The following is a 21,383-nucleotide window of genomic DNA, read 5'->3' on the forward strand; positions in this document are numbered from 1 at the left end:
CCACTGAATGTCCACTATTTTCTTCATCCCTCTTTGGCAGACATAGTTCGCTGCTTCTCTCCATCTCCTTGCCAACAGAACTTTGCTTCCACTTAGCAGCCTTAAGTCCTGTGAGGCAGAGTACTGGCCACGGAGGTGAAAATTGAAGGTCCTGAGGATGGTACCTTCCTGAGCAAAAAGGTGAAGATCCCTTTGACCTCTCATTTCCCTACTTCTTCCTGCCTGGAACGAGGACATGATGTCTGGGGGTGTGGCAGATGTCTTGCCACCACGAGGAGGAAACCTCTATGCTATGGATGGCAAAGCTGCAAAGCTGGAAGATGGGGATCTGGGTCTGGTGGCATCAAGGCATGGTGACACCAGCCCTGGACTGTGATGCCTTGCATGTGAGTCAAATAAATACTGACTTGGTCAAGCTGCTGTTAGGTTTTCTGCTGCTTGGAGCTGAATACAAGCCTAATTGTTATGCCCGCCTTTTTTTTTTTTTTTTGGTTGAGATGGAATCTCGCTCTGTTGCCCAGGCTGGAGTGCAATGGCACGATCTCGGCTCACTGCAACCTCCGCCTCCCAGGTTCAAGCGATTCTCCTGCCCCAGCCTCCTGAGTAGCTGGGACTACAGGTGCATGCCACCACGCCCAGCCAATTTTTGTATTTTTAGTAGAGATGGGGTTTCATCATATTGACCAGGCTGGTCTTGAACTACTGACCTCAAGTGATTCGTCCACCTCAGTCTTCCAAAGTGTTGGGATTATAGGAGTGAGCCACTGCACCTGGCCCCCCACCATTTTCTTATTGAGCCTGCATATTGGCAGCTACATTTTTGGAAATACCTTTGAGAAATGTGATTAGATAGCAGAAATAGCTGTCTCTGCCTACCTGACCATTCCCTCGATCTTCTTTCTGTATTTGGCATCTATTTTGCTGCGGTATTCAGGCCTCATCAACATAGCTGCGAAGCTGAAAGCAGAGTTCCTCAGGCCTGCCCTGTGACACTCAATCACAGTGGACGTCAGGATGGGTACAATGTCTGCAAGAGAAAAGGGGAGAGCAGCAGGAGCACAGCGTCTCCTGTCCTCAGTGATACAGGCGGGACTCCACCCTGGTTCTGTAGGACAACAGGGTCGTGGTCTCCGAACTTTGTTTTTTCTGCAAAGAACCAGACGTGATCTGTTTAATGAGGAAAGTACGTAGCTGTGGGGTCAGGCTAACTGCCCATCAAGTGCTTTTCCTTTGATTACACCATGTTCTGCCTTGTAAAACTGGGACCTGCATCCCTTGGAGGCAACACTTCCGTGAGTTTCCTTTCACGCCTCTTAGATATATTTTTTGCATCTGACAAGACTGCTGATAAAAGCATTAGGGGGATTAATGACTTTATACACTAATCTCTCTGCAGGCATCAAATTCTTTCTTCAGGATAGACACCCAGAATTACTGGCTCAAAAACAGGACCTTTTAAAAAATACTCTTACCACAAATTGCCAAAGTGCTTTCCGCAAAGGCCATACCAATTTCCATCCCCACCAGCAGTCATGAGAGTGCTTGTCCTATCCCACACCTTGCCCGCATGGTAGACTGTCATGTAACGACGACGACAAAAATACACTTAGAGAATGTGGGTTGGCCAATTATGACCCATGGACCAAATCTAGCCCTCTGACTTTTTGTACAGCCCATGAGCTAAGAAAGATTTTTACATTTTTAAATGGTTGAAAAAACATCAAAAGAAAAATATTTTTGTGGCATGTTAAAAGTGTACGTGGTTAACATTTGTGTCCAAACATAAAGCTCTATTGAAACACAGTCATGCCCATTCATGTATTATTCATGAGAAGATGGCAGAGTTGAGCAGTTGTGACAGAGACCATATGTCTCACGAAGTGTAAAATATTTAACATCTGGCCCTTTACAGAAAAAGTTTGCTGATCCCTGTCATATACTGTGACAGTATTTAATCATTTAAGAATGTTATCATGACATGTCTTTTAGAATAGTGAGGCCTTTTCAGAGGCAGCGTCCTACCGTGCTTGCAAACACAGACTCAGGCTATTATTAGCTCATAATGTGATCTTGGGCAAATGTTATTTCTTTTCTTTTGTCCCAGTTTGTTCAGAAACGTATTTGTGTGTGCAGGCCTGAGACTGTCATCCTTGGAAAAGCTTGAACAGCTAACCCTTGGCTCGCATCTGGAACATAGATTTGGAGACGGTTCCCCCGTTTCCAGAACTGATGAGTGGCTCACCGTGCCTAAAATCTTTGTACAAACAATGTGGTTTATGCCGAACACCTGCTCTCCGGGAGCCTGGAAAACTGGGTACATGCCAGGCAGGGGGCACCTATGTGACCACACCCCAATCAAACTCCTGGCTGCTGAGTCTCTAATGAGCTTCTTGGCACTCTATGTTTCATCATGTTGTACAAGTCAGTCTTGGAGGAGTTACTGAACTTGCGTCCTGTGTGCTCCACTGGGAAGGGACTCTCAGAGGTCCGTGCCTGCACCTGCTCGCCTTTGGGTGAATCCTTCTGCTCATTTTGCCTCAGATCCTTTTGCTGTGATAAATCTAGGTTTTGATACTACTGTGTGTTGACTCTTGTAAATCCTCCCAGTGAAGAATCATCAAACCTGGGAGTGGTCTTGGGGCCCTCACATACGACTTCATGGAGCTGCTGTGAGAATTAAACAAGTTAGTGTATGAGGGGAGCCTGCAAAAGGGGCGCTGTGCTAGCATGTGGCATGGGGCATGGGGCATGGATGGGTGAGAGCTCTGGTCAGTGGTACTTACGTGATGGAAATTTGCTGATGTTGTTGGCCACCCGAATAAGCATGCGAGCCCCTTTCATGTGATTTCCATTTTTAACATGAATCTGAAACAAATGACATATTTTACTCTTCTCATAGTCGTTGATTGGCCCCAATTCATGCTTTGTTCCCTCAAATAAACAACTCCTTGATGATGGCCCAGGGTCACTGTGGGATCCTTGTAGACTTTCCTGGCTGATGCCACTAGAGATCCCTCCATTTTTTTCTCTTCAACAGCTGCTGCCTGGCCCCATGGCCTCACCTACCCTATGCTCTGCTTTTCACTTTGCCCTAGACCACTTGGTATGGGTTCAAATCCCTGGTCTATCTCTTACTGGCCATTCTTGGGGGACCAACTTCACCACGTTGTGGTAAGACCCGAAAGCTGAGTGAGTCAGGAATCAGGTAGAGAGAATAATCTGCTAAAGGAAAGGTGCCCTATCTGTGCTCAGAGGGCAATGACGGGTGGAAGGCTTGAGACTGGGCAAGGGCCAGCAGGGTCAGTGACACATCGAGGGGTGCGTTTAGGATGGGGTGAGCCTTGAGAGTCAGCAGGGCATGAAGCCACTGCAGTCATCCAGGGGTGAGATGAGTAAGCCAAAACGGTGGGGCAGTGGGGATGGAGAGAAGCAGACAGATGAGGGGTCAGGGCTGAGGATACTTGGTGAGAATGTGCAGGGTGAGTGTGGAATGATGCCAACCCTTGGGGCCAAAGAAAACGACTCAAGAAGCACCCCTGTGGCTTATGGTGCTAGAAAGCTCTGTTGCAAGAGGGCCTCTTACAGGAATTCCTGTTTTTGCCCCGCATCTTCCACCAATGTGTTTCTGTGCCCCCTGCACTCCTAAAGGCTCCATTTTGTTAGATTCTGTGCTTCCAGGACATTGAATCACCACTCATGTCTGCAGCTGAGAAAGACTTCTCTCCTTCCAACCCCCTTCTTTATGGAAGAGGGATCCTCCTGCCTCTCTGAAGGGAAATGTACTCCTGGAGGTTGCAAGTTATAACTCCAGATGCATTTCCCTTAGAATCAGCATTATAGACCTGCGCAGTCTCCTGTGGTAGGCATTAGTCACGTATGGCTACTTAAATATAAAAGCTAAAATCATATACAATTAACAATGTAGTTTATCAGCTGTACTAGCTGCATTTCAAGTGCTCCACAGCCAGGTTAGTGGCTACCATATTGGGCAGTACAGTATAGAATAGTTCTGTCACTGTGGAACGTTCTACTGGACAGTGCTGATATAGACAATAATTAGGATGTAAATCATTCATAACATGACTGCTTTTGTGGACAGGTCAGAGAACCAATTTAGCATTAATATGGAAAGATGTACTGTGACATGAATGAACATTTGAAAAAATATGTAAGTTGGAGTCTGCCCGTATCTTTACAGAAATATGTATATATATAAATGTACACATGAATATACATGACATTTATGTAAGTTGTATTGTGTCTTTTTTTAGAGTTGAGGTCTTGCTCTGTTGCCTAGGCTGGAGTGCCGTGGTGTGATTATAGCTCAGTGCAGTCTCAAACTCCTGGGCTTAAGTGATCCTCCTGCCTTGTCCTCCCAAAGTACTGGGATTACACGTGTGAGCAACCATGCCCAGACTCATTTATGTAAATTATACATACAAGTACTTGATGTCTGCAGGATCTATTTTTGTTTGTATTGATAATTACTGATTTAAAAAACAGAATATACACAACTAAACATAATCTCAATTTGGTAAAAAACATGCATTTATAGAAGTACAAAGAATATATACATCACTACTAACAACTGTTATATCTGGGTGATGGACTTAAAGGATGAATTTTTAAAAAAATCTTTTCTGGCCAGGTGCAGTGGCTCACACCTGTAATCCCAGCACTCTGGGAGGCCGAGGCAGGTGGATTGCCTGAGGACAGGAGTTCGAGAGCAGCCTGGTCAACATGGTGAAACCCCGTCTCTATTAAAAATACAAAAAAATTAGCCAGGTATGGTGGCGTTTGCCTGTAATCCCAGCTACTCAGGAGGCTGAGGCAGGGGAATTGCTTGAAGCAGGGGAGATGGAGGTTGCAGTGAGCTGAGATCGAGCCACTGCACTCCAACCTGGGTGACAGAGTGAGACTCCATATCAAAAAAAAAAAAAAAAATTCTATATTCTTTAAACTTTCTTAGGGAATATATATTATTTTTATATTTGGATGAAAACTAAACAATATTTACAAAACAGTGGAATTTTATGAAATCCACTAACAGAATTAAATAAACTAACAAGTTTTGGATAAAGAAAGATGTTTTAAGTAAATCTATTTTTCTGGCACAGGTAATACATTTACATATTTCAGAATCGAAACAATATAAGAAAGCTGGGCGTGGTGGCTCACGCCTGTAATCCCAGCACTTTGGGAGGCCAAGGCGGGCGGATCACTTGAGGTCAGAAGTTTGACATCAGCCTGGCCGACATGGTGAAACCCCATATCTACTAAAAATACAAAAAAATTAACTGGGTGTGGTGGCGTGTGCCTGTAATCCCAGCTACTTGGGAGGCTGAGGCAGGAGAATTGCTTGAACCTGGGAGGCAGAGGTTGCAGTGAGCCGAGATTGTGCCACTGCACTCCAGCCTGGGTAAAGAGCAAGACGTCGTCTCAAAAACAAAACAAAACAACGCACACACTATAAGAAGATGCACATGATGAAGCCTGGTCCCCCTCGTCTCCCCGTCTCCCTGTCCCCATACTGGAGTTTGATGCTGTGCCTCCTGCCCCATGCCTCATTCCACACAAGGCAGTGTATTGTAGACATGTTCTGTCTCTTGTTTTGTTACTTAACAATACAGAGATCTAGGCAATCACTCTAATCCAACAGAGAAGGGCCTAGAGAAAATCTCAATGGGGGACAAACACCTGGCAGGTTATGTCCCAAGTCACTCCATGGGCCTCACCTTCACTAGTATATAGCTGTGCAGAATCATGAGGTTGGTGGCCATCTCAGAGGGAATTTTGATCTTCTGGGATTTTAGTTCTGCATACATACTGAAGAGAACATCGTGTGCATTCCGGTAGTTGCCTTGAAAAAAGGTGGTAAAATGACATTACTGCAAAGGGTGACATCTGAGGACATTCTGTGGACCCCCATCTTACTAGTGGATTTTGTTAATCTTCTTGTTAGTAATCTCTTAATAATGTCTTATTCAAAGCAACTCAGCAGATTTCCTATTTATCTGTCTGTCTGTCTGTCAGAGACAGGGTCTTGCTCTGTCACCAAGGCTGGAGTGCAAGGGCACAATCTCTGTTCACTGCAACCTCTGCCTCTCGAGCTCAAGTGATCCCCCCATGCCTGGCTAATTTTTGTGTTTTTTGTAGAGACAAGGTTTTCACCATGTTGCCCAGGCTGGTCTCAAACACCTAGGCTCAAGAAATCCACCCTCCTCGGCCTCCCAAAATGCTGGATTACAGGCATGAGCCATTGCGCCCGGCCAGATTTCCTATTTTAATTGATGTTATGAACATCTAGCCAGTCGCTCTGGTGAAAACTGGTGGTGTCCTCCTTGATGTCTTACTCTTCCTCAGGGCACCCCCCTGGCCCTGAAGTCCACCAGACCATGGAGTTCTGAGTCTAACTCTCAGTCTCCCAATTCCAGCCTCCCTTCCCATGCCCACTGTGAATGCTTCTCACCATTTCCTTCTGCTGTAGTGCTCATCAGGATTGCTCTGGGCTCACATCTGATGTCAGAGTATGCCTTCAAAACCCTCAAGCCTTGATCCACACCCAAACACCTAAAGGTCACACCCCTGCATAAAACCCTCCAATGGCGCCACTCATGCCTGGAAGTGCAAATTCCTGGGCAGAGGACTTGTGCCCTTCAGGATCGGCCTCTGCGCTCCTTTCTGGCCTGATTTTCCCTCCCTTCCTTCTCCAGGGCATGTAAATGCTGCAGCCTTGCCAGCACTTCCCCACACCCCCATTTCCCCACATCCCAGCACTTTGGCTCCCAGCAACCCCCACTCCCCCTCGTCCCCTGCTCCCCCATCCTTTCAAAACTCAGCTAAAGCTTTCGTTGCCTTCTCTCGTCTCCATCCTCCAACTCTCCCTACCCCAACCTTCAGGATTCTGTGGGTAACCCAGCAGTCGCTCTTATTTTAATTGTGCCTTTTCAGCCTATTTCTCTTTCTAGTCTGGGACTTGTCACCCTGTACAACAACTCTGAATTTACTTTCTGTCTCTCCCATCAAATCATGACCTTGAGGGCTGAATTGTGTGTCAGTTCTCTCTGTATCCTGAGCTCCTAGCACGCATCTGACAGAAAGAAGTTGTTGTTACATCAATGTAAGCTGAATAAAGTAATGACTTATTTGACTGCATATTTTCCAAAATTGTGTCCACATTTATAAAGATTTAAGAAGATCAGCTCATAAAAATTAATGAAGATATCAGGCTAATTCTCTTACTCACTCAATAAGTATTGACAGAGCACATGTGAGCAGAACCATCCTGAAGAGTCTATCAAGTCTCTGCACATTATAAAGAACTAGGTCTGTTAAGAGCACCGCATCATTACCCTCCATCGCCTAATGTCTCATATTGTTAAGGCCAAACACACGAGAATGGAAAGAAAATGCCGTGAGACTGTAGGAAGGGGGTTGTGGTCTAGGAAGGGGGCTGTGGGCTGGAGGGGTGAGAGGAGACATCATTCATGAGACAGAAACTCTGAGGTTGTGGGCGGGGAGAGGAAATAGCACTTGCTAAGAGATGGTCTTAGTCTCTTACATTTATACAGTCCCCTGGGATAGATAGTACATTGTCTAACCCCTCTGAAACCTAGAAATAGTCATCTCTTTAGTCTTTTGGGTTCAAAGCAAGCCTATGTTAGAAACGTAGAGGCTACTTTGTCCTACACAGAAAAGGGGCTGGGGCTTGATTCTGCTGCCTGTTTGGGGAGAACACATATGTATCACGGACCTACCTGCAGACTGCTCTTCTCTGGCAATGATGATGGCAGTCTGGGCAGCTTCTCGGTATTGCTTCAGAGCCATGTACAAGCGGAACAGGTACTTGGCATCCTGACATATAAACCATTATAGAAACATTACTTTCTTCATTAGCTAAGGGGAGATTAGAATTTTGTATTTCAGTTAGAATCACATTCATCTGCCATTAACTGAGAATTGATATTGCTTTAAAAAACTCAATGAATAAAGAATTATTTATTAAACATTTATTCAGAGCTCAATATGGCCAGATGGTATTCTAAGTACTTGAGAAATACTAATGCATTTTAATCCTTATACCCACCCTAGGAAGAAGGCACTATTGTTATCCCGATTTCACTGATAAGAAGCTGAAACAACAGGAGGGGGCCAGTCAGGATTTGAACCATAGGATCTGTCTATTCCTGACCCTACTCCACAGAGTATTTCTCATGTACTTGGAAACAAAATATATTCTTACATGATATATGAACTTTGCAAACTTTCAATAATTTTTATATGCATATCAATTTTCTCTGACCCATAACATTTTCTTTGGCCTTTGGCCATTTTCCATTCCAATTCCAACTCTAAACAGCTGCGAGCATCTGATGCTGGTTTTCAGATGATTAGAGTAAGTGGACACCATGGGAGGTGGCTGGAGCAGCTGAAGGGCCTGTATCCTTTGGTTAGTTAACTGAGCTGCTCTGAGTCTCTGTGGCTTTATCTGTAAGATGCAGAAAATGGACTCAGGGACCACTACAGTCCTCTCCAGCTGTGACATTCTATTGCCCTTGCTTCCAATCAGTGACTTAAGTTCACCAGCAAATCTCCTTGAACATAAAGCAAAGGGGAAGAAGGAGGTCTGGGGCATTCTCAAAGGTGTGTGGGTCTCTCCTCACCAGGACTGGGAGAAGATGGATGTTCTGTAGGAAGCCACAGTGAGTCACCTATTTTGAAAATATGCTTGTAATGATTTCTTTCTTACTCTTTCTTTTTGAGATGGAGTCTCACTCTGTCGCCCAGGCTGGAGTGCAGTGGCACAATCTCGACTCACTGCAACCTCTCCCTCCTGGGTTCAAGCAATTCTCCTGCCTCAGCCTCCGGAGTAGCTAGGACTACAGGTGCGTCCCACCATGCCTGGCTAATTTTATATTTTTTGTAGAGACGGGGTTTCGCCATGTTGGCCAGGCTAGTCTCCAACTCCTGACCTCAAGTGATCCACCTGCCTTGGCCTCCCAAAGTGCTGGGGTTACAGGCATGAGCCACTGCGCCTGGCCAATTTATTTCTATTTTATGTTATAGAGAACTACCTTTATGCTTAATCTGATTTTTGTTAACTTCTATAATTTTTGAAATATAAACAAAGCACACTGAGTTTTAGAGATGAGTGCTAAGTCATAGTTTCAACATCAGTGATCTTTTTTCATAGTTCCTAGAATAAACAAAATTATAACATTTGAGAAAAATTGTATGTGGTGAGGATTGTTATCTAGAGGGGCATGGCTATCTCACAGGTGGCAAAGCCAATTTTAAAGAGTGAATATACGTTATCCTCCAAAACGCAGGGTCTGTCTAGATCAAGCTTGTCCAACCCACAGCCTGCAGGCCACATGTGGCCCTGGACAGCTTTGAATGCAGTCCAACACAAATTTGTAAACTTTCTTAAAACATGAGTTTTGTGATTTTTTTTTTTTTTAGCTCATCAGCTACTGTTAGTGTTAGTGTATTTTATGTGTGGCCCAAGACAATTCTTCTTCCAATGTGACCCAGGGAAGCAAAAAGATTGGACACTCCTGGTCTAGATGATCTACGCTACTGGCAGAGAGAAAATTTTCATGTCTATGTTGTAAAAGCATGATGGGTAAAAACAGGCAGAATCAAACTGTAACTGTAACTGAGACCTGAGGACGCACACGAAGCCCACGTGTTCAGTACCTTAGGCACGCCATCGTTCTCCCCCAGGAGGTGGTCTATCAGCTGATTGGTCAGCAGTTTATCTTTGGCCTGACCAACCTGTTTAATCAGAGAGAAAGACCCAGTAAATTCAGCATCTTAAACCGAGCAAGAGTGGAGAAAAAGACAGTCTTCTGCTTAGGGAGATGGAATAAAAAACATTAATAGTACCCATAGTAAAGTGCCTGAAATATGACATAGGATCAGGGCCTTTCTTCATTTGTTGCTAGAGTCTCCATTAATAAAAATCCATCCTTAGAAGCTTTTTCTTACCTGCTGTATCAAAATACCATATTTTCTTTCACATGCACAGAGAATGTACTTCTTGAATTTTTTTTTTTCTTTTGAGATAGAGTCTTGCTCTGTCGCCAGGCTGGAGTGCAGTGGCATGATCTCGGCTCATTGCAATCTCCGCCTCCCGGGTTCAAGCGAGTCTCCTGCCTCAGCCTCTCAAGTAGCTGGGACGACAGGCACGCGCCACCACACCCAGCTAATTTTTGTAGTTTTAGTAGAGACAGGGTTTCACCATGTTGGCCATGATGGTCTCGATCTCCTGACCTCGTGATCTGCTCGCCTCAGCCTCCCAAAGTGCTGAGATTACAGGCGCAAGCCACCGTGCCTGGCCCTTGGATGTTTTAATAAAAACTTTCTTAAGTGACTATGACACCTTGAGGACAGCATCTTAAGCACAAGCGCTGACACAACGGTATCACTCCAGGTGCCCTCCTCTGCAGCGGCTCCCTGAGATACTGCTCTTGCGCACGACTACGTGTCATTGAAGTGAGGGTCCCAGCCAGAGGAGCCTGGACAAGGGCAAGCAGCTGAAATGTGGGTGGGGTTCTGGAGAGAAGGCTGGCTTAGAAATCTTTACTTAAAAGTCATCTCTAGGCCAGGCACGGTGGCTCACGCCTGTAATCCTAGCACTTTGGGAGGCTGAGGCGGGTGGATCACTTGAGGCCAGGAGTTCAAGATCAGCCTGGCCAACATGACGAGACCCTGTCTCTCCTAAAAATACAAAAATTAGCTGCGTGTGGTAGTGCGTGCCTGTAATCTCAGCTACTCAGGAGGCTGAGGCACAAGAATCGGCTTGAACCTGGGAGGCAAAGGTTGCAGTGAGCCGAGATCCCATCCCTGCACTCCAGCCTGGGTGACAGCGTGAGACTTTGCCTCAAAAAAAAAAAGAAAAGTCATCTCCATAAAGGTGAGTTAAATCATTGAAGTATTGGGTGGTGTTGAGCAGGAAAAATAATGCACCACATTGCAGGATGGGCATGTATGAGTTTAACAGGAACATAATGTGTGAGGTCAGGAATTTAGGGGAAGCACTAGGGAATTACAAAATTAGGAGGCTTCAGAATTCTGTCTATTAAAAAGGGGTGAGCCAAAAACACACCTGGGGCTCAGCTTGGGGGAAGAAACACTGAACAGTCTTATCATGGTAATGACATTACAATGAGAAAAGCCACCGGGAAATGGAGGAGATGATCACTGGGGACTCAGCAACACGCCTTGCTTGCTACACCTCAGGGGAGGGAGGAGGACAAGTCTGCAAGTGATCTGTCCGGTAGAGGAAGGATGCAATCAGTAGACTTGAGTAATAAAGAGATGACCCTGAACCTGCAGGTGCAGAGGCTGTCAGGCTGCAGGATTTCTGCACACTGCCCTGCCTGTGGTCATCGTCAGGGGAAAAAGCTAGGCTTTCACCAATCTGTGTCACCTCTGCTCTTGCCACTTTGGTAAAGCAGGGACGTTGGGACATAAATGATAGAGCTTGTTCTCTTGATGGCTTCTGTGGATGGCTTTGGGTGAATAAGCCAGGAGAGAGAAATGGTTAAAGCAAAGGCTCTGGAGCCAGCCTGCTGGAGGTCAATTTAGTGACACTACTTGAGACCCATGTGATCATGGGCAGATTACTCTTGGGGCCTCAATGTGGGCAATAAAAGCACCTAACTCACAGAACTGTTGTGAGGATTAAATAAGTCAATACACGTACAGGGCTTGGACAGGTGCCAAGTAGACAGGACTATCAAATACAGACAATAAAAATACAGGATTCCCAGTTAAATTTAAATTTCAGAGAAGCAATGAGTAATTTTCACTATTACATATGCAAAATGTGGCCACCCCACTGGCAGGGTCAGCACTCGATAGGTGTCCCTATTTTTTTTTTTTTAGACGGAGTTTCGCTCTTGTTGCCTAGGCTGGAGTGCAATGGCGTGATCTCTGCTCACCGCAACCTCCACCTCCCGGGTTCAAGTGATTCTCCTGCCTCAGCCTCCTGAGTAGCTGGGATTACAGGCATATGCCACCACTCCTGGCTAATTTTATATTTTTCGTAGAGATGGGGTTTCTCCATATTGGTCAGGCTGGTCTTGAACTCCTGACCTCAGGTGATCTGCCCACCTCAGCCTCCCAAAGTGCTGGGATTATAGGCATGAGCCACCATGCCCGGCTGTCCCTATTGTTTTTATCACCTGCAATAATGGCAGCTGCCCCCAGGGAGAGCAGAGCACACTCGAAGTGTCAGGACAGACAGGAGAGCCAGCAGGGAATAGATGTGGCCAGGCAAAGGCAACTCATGGCAGGATGCGGATGGAATGCTGAGGGGCGCTTGCATTGAAGGGGCAGAGGGGCCAGGGAAGGAGGTGGAGAAGGGACCATCTGAGAAGGAAGTGGAGAACAGAAGATGCAGTGTTCTGAGGGGAAAAATGTCCAGAAAGATGTAGTATAATAGGGTAAAATGTTACCATAACATGGAGTAGGGTGAAGACTGAGACGAGACTTCTATATTTAGCAAGTGAGAGATCTGTGGGGAACTTTCCAAGCAAGTTCGTGGAGTGGGGAAGGCAGAAGCTGAGTGCAAGGAGGTAAGGAGGACTCTCCCAACTCACCTGAGGGACACCAGTGAGCCCCACCTTCCCCATCATCTCCCAGTGAGGGGCCTCATACTTCCCTTACCCCTCCATAAACCAAGGAGGCATTTCAGAGCCTTGAGGTGTTGAGGATGGGGGTGAGTGGGGGTGGGTGAAGCACAAGCATTTTGACGATGTACCCAGTAACTCAGGGGTGTGGCTTCTGGCTGCGAATCAGCAGGTGAAAGCGCACAGATTGTGAGAAAATGCAAGTCATGAGTAAAAGTGATTTTTTTTTCCCCAGGGGAAGGTTCCCAAGAAAGAAAGAAAGAAATGGAGGATTGGGAAGGAAACTTGTATCATCTGTTTTCACTGAGCTGGGGACCAACATGTGCTCAATTCAACAAATATTAATTGAGTGACTGCCATGTGCTAAACACTCTGTAAAGAGATGGGTTCTGGACCTTGAGGAACTTGTAAATCTGAAGGGAGTTACTATAGCAATAAGTGACATTCAAAGTGCTTAGACTATTCTAGGGAGGGTGAAATTTCATCCCAAGGACAGTTTAGGAAAGGCTTATTGGGTAGGGGTATGAGATGCAGAGGTGCAGGGGGAGGGGTGTTTTAGGTGTAAGGAGGAAGAGTGAAGGAATGAAGGAGGTGAAGCCCTGAACTATTCAAATAAAAGAGGGCAGTTTAAGGCTGGGCACTGTGCTCACACATGTAATCATAGCACTTTGGGAGGCCAAGGTGGGAGGATCACTTGAGCTTAGGAGTTCAAGACCAGCCAAGGCAACATAGCAAAAACCCATCTCTACAAAAAATAAAAAATTAGCCAGGTGTGATGGCATGTCTGTAGTCCCAGCTACTTGGGAGGCTAAGGTGGGAGAATTGCTTGAACCCAGGAGGTCGAGGCTGCAGTGAGCTGTGATCGTGCCACCTAGGCAACTGAGAGAGACCCTGTCTCAAAATGGGGGAAAAAAAGTGGCCAATTTAGTTGTAGCACAGGCTGCTGACCTAGAGGAGTGTTAAGAGGTAAGTGGGAAGGAAATGAAGCTTTGGTTTTAGTCCCAGATCAATTACTTTCTATTTGGGTATCTGTAGGTTAGTCATATCATCTTCTGGTACCTCAGTTTCCCCATCAGTAAAATGAAGGAGGCTAGACTGGTTCACTTCCAGGTATTTCTAAGATTTTATGATCCATGAAGGATAATTTGTGAATGAATTGTGGAGGCAATGGGGAGCCACTAGAGATTTTGCAGCTTGAGAATAAAATGACTTGCAGCTGCACTTGAAAAAAAAATTCAGTAGTAAAATTCAGAATGGACTTGTCTGAATGAAGTAATCCCAGCAATAAGTACAAATATGTTGGTTTTACTGACTACATGTCCTTGGCCTTAATAAAATTTAACAAAATCCATTAGAAACACAACAATGAGAACGTACTGTGGGATTACAGAATACTAATGGAAGGAGAGAAATTTGACAGCTGTAAGGGACATCCATAATTTTGTCTAATATTCATTCCTTCAACTCCTCTGAGAGATGCTTCTACTTCACTTCAACCAGGGAGTTCTAGTGGAAATTCCATGTCTTAACAGACCCCATCTCCATGGCTACTGAACTTTGTCTAGTGGTGGGAATTTGACCCAATTTTCCCAGGCATGATATTCCATCCCTGTGGCCACCAGTTGATTAATCCTGCAATGGACACTTGAACTACCCAAATCAGAGCCCTTCTGGACTTATTAATTAAAGGCAAGTCTTCTTCTTCTTCCAATGTGGCCCAGGGAAGTCAAAAGATTGGACACCCCGATCTAAGTAATAATCATCAATGGTTGGTGAAATCATTAGGTGAAAAGTTGATGGGAAAGCTTATCATAGATTGATCAGGCCGACCAAACCTACACCCAATAATCAATCTTAACGCCATAAAAAGAGAGACAAGGCCGGGCATGGTGGCTCATGCCTGTAATCCCAACACTTTGCGAGGCCAAGGTGGGTGGATCACCAGAGGTCAGGAGTTTGAGAATAGCCTGGCCAACATGGTAAAACATCCGTCTCTACTAAAAAATAGAAAAAAAAAAAAATTAGCCAGGTGTGGTGGTGGGCACCTGTAGTCCCAGCTACTCAGGGGGCTGAGGCAGGAGAATCACTTGAACCCAGGAGGTGGAGTTTGCAGTGAGCCAAGATTGTGCCACTGCACTCCAGCCTGGGTGACAAAAAATAACAAAAAAAACAAAAAAAAGAGACCAAAAAAATATGGGCTATTATGAACTGAGTGTTTGTGTCCCCCTGCATCCCCCAAATTCATCTGTTAAAGCCCCAACCTTCATGTAATGATACTTGGAAATGGAGCCTCTGGGAGGTAATTAGGGTTAGACTGTAGCCTTAAGAGGAAGGGAAAGAAATCTCTCTCTTTGCATACATGTACAGGAAAGGCCACATGCGGACACAGTGAGAAGGCTGCTGTCTGCAAGTCAGGAAGAGAGCCCTCACCAGGAACCAAATTACCAGCACTTTGATCTTGAACTTCCCAAACTCCAGAAGTCACCCGGACTATGGTATTTTATGATGGCAGCCCAAGTTGATTTAAGATATGGCCCTACTAGGCTGGGTGTGGTGGCTCATGCCTTTAATCCCAGCACTTTGGGAGGCCAAGGTGGGCAGATCATTTGAGGTAAGGAGTTCGAGACCAGCCTGACCAACACGGTGAAACCCTGTCTCTACTAAAAGTACAAAAAAATTAGCTGGGTATGGTAGCACACACCTGTAATCTCAGCTACTGTTGGAGGCCAAGGCAGGAGAATCACTTGAACCCAGGAGGAAGAGGTTGTGGTGAGCTGAGATCGCACCACCGAACTCCAGCCTGGGTGACAAAGTGAGACTCCATCTCAAAAAAAAAAAAAAGAAAAAAAAAGATATGGCCCTACTGCTGTGATGAGAATAAGAAGTACATGGTACCATCTATGAAGTTGTTTTTACAGAAATATCATCTATATCTGATCAAGTATCTAGATTTAACTACTAGTTAGTGGGAAATACAGGGAAATTATACCACAAGGATGTAATTAGCTAAATCAAAATGTCAGAAATTCCTCAGGATAAATGACCCATTTTCTTAACAAATAAATAGCAAGTATGCATGTGGGGGCGGTGTTTAGGAGATATAGAGTTGAAGAGAGAGAAAGAAAGAGAGAGTGAGAGAGAACTAGAGAAGAAGGGAGGGGAAGGGAGATGAAAAGAGACTTAAGGCCCATATAAACTAAACGTAATACATGAGGCTTGTCTTGATATTGAGGTGAACTAAAAACTGTATGAAAGCATTTATGCAAGAGTTGAAGAAATTCAAACCCTAACTGATAGCTGACAATATCAAGGAATTGTTATTAGAAAAACTGGAACCCTCACACAGTGCCTGTTGGAATGTAAGTGGTCAGCTGCTTCGGGAAACAGTTGGACAGTTTCTCAAAATGTTAAACATAGAGTTTACATATGGCCTAGCAATTTCACTCCTGAGTAATACACTTAAGAGAAATGAAAACACGTGTCCACATGAAAACTTGCACACAAATGTTAATAGCAGTATTACTCATAATAGCCAAAAAGAAGAAACAACAAATGTCCATGAACTGATGAATAAACAATGTGTGGTATATTCATACAATGGAATATTATTCAGCCATAAGAAGGCATGAATTCTTGACACATGCTACAACATGGAAGAGCCTTGAAAACATGATGCTAAATGAGAGAAGCAGGCACAAAAGGCCACATCTTATATGGTTCCATTTATATAAAATGTCTAGGATAGGCAAGTCCACAGAAACAGAAAGATTATAATATGTAATACATATAGTAATCAAGACAACGGAGTATTGGTACAAGGACAGATGACTAAAGCAATGGAAAAGACTAGAGGATCCCAAACCAGATTCATACTACATGGTAATTTCATTTATGACAAATGCACTGTGGTAATTCTGTGGTGGAAAGGGTAGTATTTTGATAAATGGTGCTGGGTCAACAGGATATCCACATTGAGAAGAAATATCCTTGACCCCTACCTTACACCATATACCTAATTAATTTGGGATGGCATAAGCCTAAATGAGACAGATAGAACAAACTACTAGAAGAAAACATAAGGGAAATATTTTCATGATCATGGGATAGGCAGAGATTTCTTTTTTTTTTTTTTCGAGATGGAGTTTCATTCTTGTTGCCCAGGCTGGAGTGCAATGGCACAGTCTCGGCCCACTACAACCTCCGCCTCCTGGGTTCAAGTGATTCTCCTGCCTCAGCCTCCGAAGTACCTGGGATTACAGGTGCCCACCACTATGCCCAGCTAATTTTTGTATTTTTAGTAGAGATGGGGTTTCACTATGTTGGCCAGGCTGGTCTTGAACTCCTGACCTCAAGTGATCCACTGCACCCAGCTTAAAATTTCTTAATTGGACCAAAAAGCACTAACTATAAAAGATTCATGAGTTGGACTTTATTAAAAGTTAAGAATTTATGTTTGTCAAGAGAATAAAAAGGCATGGCTTGCCTTTGAAGATTGTTGCAACATATATCTGACAAAAAGACCTGTATTTAGAATACTATGACCTAATAATTCTACTCCTGGATATATACCCAATAAAACTGAGGGCTTTTGTTCACCAAAAGACATGAACAGCTTTAGGGCAGATTTATTCATAATATGCCCAAACCGGAGACAACTCAAAAGTCCATTAACAGAGTAAGGGGTAAATAAACTGTAGTACAGTCATATAGTGGAATACTACACAGCAACAAAGAAGAATGACCTATTGCTGGGCTGGGCACAGTGGCTCACACCTGTAATCCCAGCACTTTGGGAGGCTGAGGTGGGCAGATCACGAGGTCAGGAGTTCGAGACCAGCCTGGCCAACATGGTGAAAACCCATCTCTACTAAAAATACAAAAATTAGCTGGGCAAGGTGGCGGGCGCCGGTAATCTCAGCTACTTGGGAGGCTGAGACAGAAGAATCGCTTGAAACTGGAAGGCGGAGGTTGCAGTGAGCCGAGATCGTGCCACTGCACTCCAGCCTGGGCAAAAGAGTGAAACTCTGTCTCAAAAAAAAAAAAAAAAAAAAGAATGACCTGTTGCTACGTGCAGTAACACAAATGGACACATTTGCATACCTAATGCTGACTGAAACTGAACATAAGAGGACACATGCATGATTCTATTTCTATGAAGTTTATACACCGGCAAAATGAATCTATAAGAGTATAAGTCAGAACTGTGGTTACCTTTGGTGGGGGATATTGACTAGGGGGTGACATGAGGGAGACTTTCGGGAGCTGGAAATGTTCTATATCTTGATCTGGGGGGGTTACACAGGTATGCATAGAGGAAAAAACGAATCGAGTTGTACACTTAGGATTTGTGAACTTTACTGTATGCAAGTTACACCTAAAAGAAAATCCAAAGGTTCTTATCTTTTAGACACTCATATTGTATCCACAAGTGAAATGATATGGTGACTGCGATTTACTTAAAAAAAACCCAGGAAAGAGGGTGAGGGTATGAATAAAATGAGGCTGTCTATGTATCGACAGCTGTTGAAGTTACATGATAGGGATGTAGGGGTTTGTAATACTGTTTGGTCTACTTCTGCATATATTTAAAATTTTTTTCAAGAAGTTTTTTTAAAAATGGCATTCTTGAAAGTTTCAGTGAAAGTGTACTTACAGTTTCAATCGCCATTTCTATTGCCACATTATCTTCCGAGCTTGGGCATTTCAGGAAGTGTTTAAGTGCCTGAAAAGAGAATTATAGCAATTAAAAATTTTCAGAATGTTTTCACATTAGGGAAAACAAAGCTTTCACACAGCTTTTACACAAAGTAATTACAGTCTGTGAAAGTATCTTCATCTCAACCAGAGGCTTGCATGGTGTTGGATCTTAAATATATCCTTAAAAGCTGGGTATAGTTTAAAAAATGGAAGGACCCAGTTAACCCTCTGAAGAATCTAGTCCTGATGAAATGAAAAGGCAAAATGTGCCCTTTTCAGTAGGAAGATTTAATTATTTTCATTCATTTATTCTTTCAACAAATAGTTACTGACAACCTGCTACTATGTATGTGGGACTTCGCTAGATCCCGTGGAGAATACCAGGAATGGTATGGCACGGCCCCTCTTTTCTGTGTTATGTACAATCTTACTAAGAAGATCTGTGTGATATGATGATAATACAAGAGACCGATTATTTTAAGTTATAATTGTCTAATTCCTGAACACCGTAACACCACACTTAGGAAGAAATTTACAACTATAAAAAGACAAATGGACTGGATTGTCAGTGTTTCTTTTTAATAGGTGCTCTGAGGAAGAAAAGATGGTTTTGCATGGAGATGATCCTGAAGGTGTCACTTGAAGGACAAATAGGTTTGTGGTAGGTGGTGTAGAGAGCAGAGAGGAACCCAGATGGAGAACAGGATGGATGAAGGCCTGGCTGTTAGAGTGTGGGACTCTTCCATGGAAACAGCTGGGTGCCAGATTAGGGAGTTCTGGCTGGTTGGTCAAACTATGGAAATTCTCTTAAGTGCCAGCTAAGGAGTTTTGACTTTATCTAAGAGGCCAGCAACAACAAATTGGTGGTGGCCTGTAGGCTGAATTCATACACAGACATGTTTTTTTTTGGCCAGTGAGGTATTCTATAAATATTGGGGCACATATTTCAAAACTGGCAGCCCCAAGCTTCCGTTTCTCTTGAAAAAATCATATGATCTGGCACTACAGGGCCTGGATTCCTAAATGACAACAATTTTATGGAGGTGAGCAACAGCTGGCTTCTTAAGACAAGATGTGCCATTCAATAGTCCCTACCCTGTTACATGAACAATGCGCACCTTTACCTGTGATGTCCCTTCTTTGGACACTGTAACCCCTGCCTTAGGCCAAGGGGCGTTGTAACAGTGAAAGCAACTATTATTTGGGGAACAAAGGATGACAAACTCTAAAGGCAGACAAACTAAAAACAGGAAAAATAAGAAACTACTGCAATAATCAGAAGCAAGGTCATCTGGGCCTGGATTGAGTTGATGGTGGTTAGAATGAAAGTGACAGATGTGAGATGTATTACGAAGGAAGGTTGTGACTGGGTGCAGGAGGGAGAGGAAGATTTCAGAGTTAGCTCTGAGATTTCAAATCTGAGCGGGAGTTACTGGCATTTACATATATTTCCTACAATTATTCCTGCGGAGTCAGTGTATATTTTCTTGGCAAATACTAACTCGTGAATATTGGCCACACAGCAAGAAGAATTTTCCAGCCTGAAGATATCTCTTTTCTCCTTCAAAGTATAAGGCAATGCTTTGATAATCTTCATTAGTAGTGTCTTCAGAACCTATAACAGAAGTTTACTGTGTAAAATATCTGAGCAAAATTTACCTTTTATTGCTAACCTGAAAATAAAATCTAAAAACAAGTGATCTAAAAATAGGTGATTAAAAACTCTTAACAGCAAACATCAATGTAATTATTAATGTCTGTTTTTGTCACAAAACATACTTATCACAATTACTCCAAATATTAACTCTGTTCCATCTTTTTTTTTACTCTAAATGTGAACCAGGAGAGGAAATTATAAGGTTTTTGTTAGTAATACAAATGGAATCCATCCCTCTCAGCAATGCCTGGTTTAAACAATAGTCTGTATATTTGTCAGACAAGTAGGGAAGATGACATTCAAGTAGCCAGTAGATGCTGGTTAAAGACATGACTGTTTTTCCTTTGGCTTGAGGCTTAAATATATTAAGCGTAGAGGAAGAAAGACCCCAAAAGCTGCTGGAATTCCAACTCATTGTTTACATTCACCCATGGGAGTTGGGGCCCAATAGAATACTAAAGTATAACAACCACCGTGCGCCTCCAGCTGGAGGAAGACACCCCTAATATACACATCTTATATAAGACAGACCATATTCTTATGAACTTAGAAAAACTGCTTTAGTGAAATGGTGGTGGTAATGTTAGGACAGAAATGTCATCTGTCAAGTTAAACACTGGCAATTCTAAAGTTGCCTGTCTGTACTCCTTTTTTTTTTTTTTTTTAACTCTGTTTTCTCTAATTATCTTAATGACTTCACAAGAAGTCATTTGGGAAGCCAAAGCATCCCAAGAAGGTTTTACCTAATTTGTTTCCTTGAAGACTGAAATAAATATTTTCTTGTGAATCCTAACGTCAGTTCTTATGGTCATTTTGTGAATTTTAAAAAACAGAGTAACACAAAAAGAACAAATATTTTATGATTCCACTTATATGAGGTACCATGAATAGTCAAATTCATAGATACAGAAAGTAAAATCATGGTTACCAGGGTCTGGGGGAAAGAGGGCAATGGGGAATTATTATTTAATGGGAACAGAGACAGTCTGGGATGATGAAAAAGTTCTAGAGATGGACAGTGGTGATGGCCGCATAACAATGTGAATGAATGTACCAAATTGTACACTTTTAAATGGAAATTTTATATTATATATATTTTAGCACAATAAAAAAAAACAAAACACAAATAACATTATGTATGGTCTATGAAATGAAAATCTGAAAATTATTTCAGTAGTTTCTAAAAATAATTGCAAACAGGAGAAGAAAACCTCTAAGCAGGCATTCTCAGAATATCAAATTCTCCTTTGGACTGTCCAAATCTTTGAAAAACACATCTTGTGTATATCACTCTTCATCAAAGTAAGCATTTTCCTTAATTTACAACTCAATTTTTTAATGAAAATATTTACATTTTCAAAAATCATCTGCATTTCCTATCACCTTCATTT

General features: G+C 43.3%; 1 protein-coding gene across 7 annotated transcripts in view; it reads right to left on the reverse strand.

The window, feature by feature from the left end:
• The window catches only part of WDR19 (WD repeat domain 19), a 98,621-nt gene that overhangs the window by 10,250 nt on the left and 66,988 nt on the right, over positions 1-21,383 (reverse strand). For 6 of the 7 annotated variants that reach the window (XR_004027209.1, XR_004027211.1, XR_004027210.1 and 3 more), the window contains 7 exons: positions 19,838-19,950; positions 18,292-18,360; positions 9,700-9,777; positions 7,758-7,854; positions 5,736-5,860; positions 2,784-2,865; positions 877-1,027 (listed from right to left, as the gene is read on the reverse strand). Coding sequence is in view for 4 of the 7 variants with exons in the window: in XM_030800832.1 (XP_030656692.1) it covers positions 877-1,027; positions 2,784-2,865; positions 5,736-5,860; positions 7,758-7,854; positions 9,700-9,777; positions 18,292-18,360; positions 19,838-19,950 (715 nt within the window). In the remaining 3 variants the exon portion in view is untranslated. Of the gene's footprint in view, positions 1-876; positions 1,028-2,783; positions 2,866-5,735; positions 5,861-7,757; positions 7,897-9,699; positions 9,778-18,291; positions 18,361-19,837; positions 19,951-21,383 lie in introns of those variants that run through there. The other variant, XM_030800836.1, reaches the window with a different exon arrangement.

This window comes from Nomascus leucogenys, chromosome 20 (assembly GCF_006542625.1).
Source record: "Nomascus leucogenys isolate Asia chromosome 20, Asia_NLE_v1, whole genome shotgun sequence".
In the NCBI taxonomy this organism is placed as follows: domain Eukaryota; kingdom Metazoa; phylum Chordata; class Mammalia; order Primates; family Hylobatidae; genus Nomascus; species Nomascus leucogenys.